Source organism: Microtus ochrogaster, unplaced genomic scaffold (genome assembly GCF_000317375.1).
Source record: "Microtus ochrogaster isolate Prairie Vole_2 unplaced genomic scaffold, MicOch1.0 UNK25, whole genome shotgun sequence".
Lineage (NCBI taxonomy): Eukaryota > Metazoa > Chordata > Mammalia > Rodentia > Cricetidae > Microtus > Microtus ochrogaster.
In genome coordinates, this window is record NW_004949123.1 from 1,775,952 (window position 1) to 1,780,581 (window position 4,630).

The 4,630-nt window shown below is 44.4% G+C and overlaps 1 protein-coding gene across 1 annotated transcript in view; it reads left to right on the plus strand.

Moving 5' to 3' along the window:
* Positions 1–4,630, plus strand: part of Taf13 (TATA-box binding protein associated factor 13) — a 10,135-nt gene that overhangs the window by 2,739 nt on the left and 2,766 nt on the right. Inside the window, exon 3 of the mRNA XM_005367898.3 lies at positions 4,253–4,350. Within this exon, the coding sequence (XP_005367955.1) occupies positions 4,253–4,350 (98 nt within the window). The remainder of the gene's footprint in view (positions 1–4,252; positions 4,351–4,630) is intronic.

Consider the following 4,630-nt stretch of genomic DNA (forward strand, 5'->3'; position numbering starts at 1 on the left):
TGTAGAGCAGGCTGGTCTCGAACTCACAGAGATCCGCCTGCCTCTGCCTCCCGAGTGCTGGGATTAAAGGCGTGCGCCACCATCGCCTGGCTTGTACCTTTAGATCTTGTCCTGTCCTAGAACTAGCTATTGTAGACCAGGATGGCCTCAAACTCACAGAGGTCCGCCTGTCTCTCCCCAAGTGCTTGGATTAAAGGCGTGCACCACTACTGCCCCATTAAAGATTTATTTGTTTATGTTGTATACAGTGTTTCTGTCTGCGTGCATGCCTGCAGGCCAGAACAAGGCACCAGATCTCATTATCGATAGTTGTGAATCACCACATGGTTGCCGGGAATTGATCTCAGGACCTTTGGAAGAACAGCCATTGCTCTTAACCTCTGAGCCATCTCTCCAGTCTGACTTTGAACTTCTGATCTTCCTCTTTACTTCCCTGGTGCTAGACTCAGAGACTGTGTCATGATTCCCAGTTCATGCCTTGCTGAGGATTATGTTAGGTTGGCACTCTGCTGCTAACTGAGGGACAGCTTGAACACCACCACCACCCTTTGCCTGTTTTGGTTTGTTTTTTGGTGCTGTATTTCCCTTCTTTTGTGTTTAGCAGGGTCTCGTGTATCCCAGACAGGCTGTGTATTACTGGCTGAGGATGACCATGAAGTTGTATTCCTCTTATATCCACTTTTCAAGTGATGTACGTTGAGGCCTTAGGCTAAGGCAGTGAACAGGCAGAAGGTGCTGAAGTGTGCAGTACTAACAGTGACTGGAGATTGTAATATACTAGCCTTCTGTCTTACTCCTTCAGCAAACAAGGTAGGCCCTTTGGGGCAGCAGCAAGGTTAGCTGTTTCTCCTTGTCATGGCCCATACTGACTTCTGAAAGGCACCAAGAGAATGTACTCTCTATCTCTGTGCCGAGAAGTTCAGCAACATAAATTTGTGCCTGAATGCAGTAGTATCTAAAAATTCTTGAAACTGCAAGATCAGCCTTCGACTGTCTAAATCCTTTTCCAGGCACACGTGGTGCTCATAGCCATACTCCAGCTCTTGGAGAGGTAGGGACTGGAGGATTTGGAGTTCAGTGTCACCCTCAGCTAAATAGTGCGTTTGAAGCCAGCTTGTGCTACGTGAGATCCTCTCTTTGTGGACCAGGCTGGCCTCGAACTCATAGAAATCCACCTGCTTCTTCTGCCTCCCAGGTACTGATGTTAAAAAAGGTGTGCACTACCATAGCTGACTGAATCTGTCTTTTTTAAAGTTTTTATATTATTATTATGTTCATTGGTGTATGTATGAGTGTGTGTGTCCCATGATGCATAGGAAAGCTGTGGATACCTTTGTGAAGTTCATTCTCTCCTTCCACCTTTACATGGTGAATTTAGATCACCAGGATTGCACAGGAAGCATCTTTAGCTACAGAACCATCTTTCTGGCTCTTCATCTTCCTCTTTTTAAAAAAAAAATTATTTACTTATTATGTACACGGTGTTCTGCCTGCATGTATGCCTGCAGGACAGAAGAGGGCACCAGATCTCATTACAGAGGGTTGTGAGCCATTATGAGGTTACTGGGAATTGAACTCACGTCCTCTGGAAGAGCAGCCAGTGCTCTTAACCTCTGAGTCATCTCTCCAGCCCAACTTCCTTGTTCCAAAAAAAAAAAAAAAATAAGACTTGCGTGAAGTGAATTGGGCATGTTCTAAGAGAACAGCCTGGTCAGATTTGTATATGTATACTTATGGTCACCACTGGGATCAAGATAAAAGTAACCCTGGCACTTAGGAAGTAGAAGCTGGAGGACAGAGAGTTCTGGGCCAGGCTGGCCTACATAGGGAGATTCTGTCACAGACTGGAAGGCAAGTGTGGTGGTGCACACCTGTAATCTCAGCACTTGGGAGGTGGAAACAGAAGGATCAAGAATGTAAGGCCAGCCTTGGCTACATAGGGCACACAGACCTTGTCCGTATCTATCCAAAGATAGAAGACATTCCAGAATTGACAGCATTTGCATACCCCTTTGATTTAGTTATGTATTTTATGTATATTAGTGCTTTGTCTGTATACATATCTGTACACCAGAAGAGAGCATTGGATCGTGAACTGTTATATGGGTGCTGGGAATTGAACTCAGGACCTCTGGAAGAGCACCCAGTACTCTTAACTGCTGAGCTATCTCTCCAGCCCCACATACCCCTTTGAAAACCTGACCAAAATTACACTTCTTCCCAGAAAATGCATTATGTACAGGAATGCATGAAGCCCGTCTGTGAAGGAATTAGAATATATTGACCATAGGTTAAGCGTCCTTAGGAGTCCTGTCTTCTTTAAGCTACAAAGAAGAGCATTATTACTGTGTTCAGATCAGCTGGGGTCACATTTAAGATTCACTTTTTAACGAGCTGTGTGACCTTAGGGTGAGTCACTTCACTTGGTGCCCTAGTTTTCTCACCCTTAGAATGGGGGTGTCAATAGTGTTTAAATTAGAGGCCTGCATAAGAATTGAATTATATATGAAAAGCCTTGAAATAGTATCTGGCCTATAGGAAACACTAAACAAGTTTGTAGCTATTTGCAGTTAATTTTATTACTCTGAATTAGACTTTTCTTCTCTTGTATATTCTGTTCTTTCAGATGAAACCTGAAAGGGTTTCAGCTTCTTTTTTCTTTGGCTTTTTTGAGACAGGGTTTCTCTATGTAGTCCTGGTTGTCCTGGGACTCTCTGTAGACCAGGCCGGCCTCTAACTTAGAGATCCTCCTGCCTCTATCTCCCGAATGCTGGGATTTAAAGGCATGTGCTATCCCAACACATGCCTGGCTTCAGCCTCTTTCTTTCTTTTTTTTTTTTTTTTAAAAAGAAGATATTATTGTCATTATTACAAATTTTTACCTCCTCTCCCTCCCCCTCCCTCTCCAGTCCAAAGAGCAGTCAGGGTTCCCTGCCCTGTGGGAAGTCCAAGGTCCTCCCCCCTCCATCTGGGTCTAGGAAGGTGAGGATCCAAACAGACTAGGTTCCCACAAAGCCAGTACATGGAACAGAATCAAAACCCTGTGCCATTGTCCTTGGTTTCTCAGTCAGCTCTCCACGTTAGCCACATTCAGAGTCCGGTTTGATCACATGCTCCATCAGTCCCAGTCCAGCTGGCCTTGGTGAGCTCCCATTAGATCGGCCCCACCGTCACAGTGGGTGGGCACACCCCTCGTGGCCCTGACTTCCTTGCTCATGTTGTCCCTCCTTCTGCTCCTCATTTGGACCTTGGGAGCTCAGTCCAGTGCTCCAATGTGGGTCTCTGTCTCTATCTCCATCCATCACCAGATGAAGGTTCTATGGTGATACTTTAGCCTCTTTTTTTTTTTTTTCGAGACAGGGTTTCTCTGTGGCTTTGGAGCCTGTCCTGGAACTAGCTCTGTAGACCAGGCTGGTCTCGAACTCACAGAGATCCACCTGCCTCTGCCTCCCGAATGCTGGGATTAAAGGCGTGCGCCACCACCGCCCGGCTTTAGCCTCTTTCTTGTAAGAAGGTAGTTGGAGCACTTTATCTCTTTCTTGTAAGAAGGTAGTTGGAGCACTTTATCTCACGCCCTTTATGGTAATGTTGAAGACCTCTGCCTTCTCTTTTCCAGTGCCCACACTTCCACATCACTCTCAGGAAAGGCAATCTTTCAGACCAGGTGTGATGACGCTCGCCTTTAATCCTAGCATTTAGGAGGCAGAGGCAGGCGGATCTCTGTGAGTCTGAGGCCAGCCTGGTCTATGGAGTGAGTTCTAGGACAGCCAGAGCATAAAAAGAAAAAGAGAATAAAAAGAAAAGGAAAGAAGGAAGGCTACGCTGTCGCTAGCTGTGTCCGTACTATATTTAAAGGTATTCCTGTGATAGTTATGAGTGGTGGTAGAGATTACGCAAATAACAACATTAGGGTTTAGTAGCTTAGGAAGAAGGCAGGTTTCTGGAAGTAAATAGTAAGTCTGCTCATAACACTGCTCAGACCTTTTATACCAAAATCCATACTTGGAGACACAATTGTAGTGTTTTGTTTGTTTGAAACAAACTTAGTACGTAGATCATCCTGGACCTGAACTCAGATTCACTTGTCTCTGATTCCTGACTACTGGGATTAGAAAGCCATGTACTACCTCGCCCAGCTATAATTATGTTATCAAACCATTGTTTATAGTTTGATTTAATTCTAGTTGTTAGGGAAAGGTACTGGTGAAATCAGTCAGTCTCTGAGTAAACCAAAACTCTTGTTCTTTCGCAGTACGGTGTATGATGTATGGGTTTGGGGATGACCAGAATCCTTACACCGAGTCGGTGGATATTCTTGAAGACCTTGTCATCGAGTTCATTACTGAAATGGTAAGACAGTTGTGTAACTATGCTTTTTTTGTTGTTGTTTTTTTAATTTTCTAACTGTTTTAGTTAATTGAAGATTTGAAATTCTAAGCTTTAAATAACACTAAAACTTTCTAAATAAGCTATCCATTTGAGTACCTATTTTGTGCAAGTTCATGGCTTCTATTTTTTTTTTTTTTGGTTTTTCAAGACAGGGTTTCTCTGTGGCTTTGGAGCCTGTCCTGGAACTAGCTCTGTAGACCAGGCTGGTCTCAAACTCACAGAGATCCGCCTGCCTCTGCCT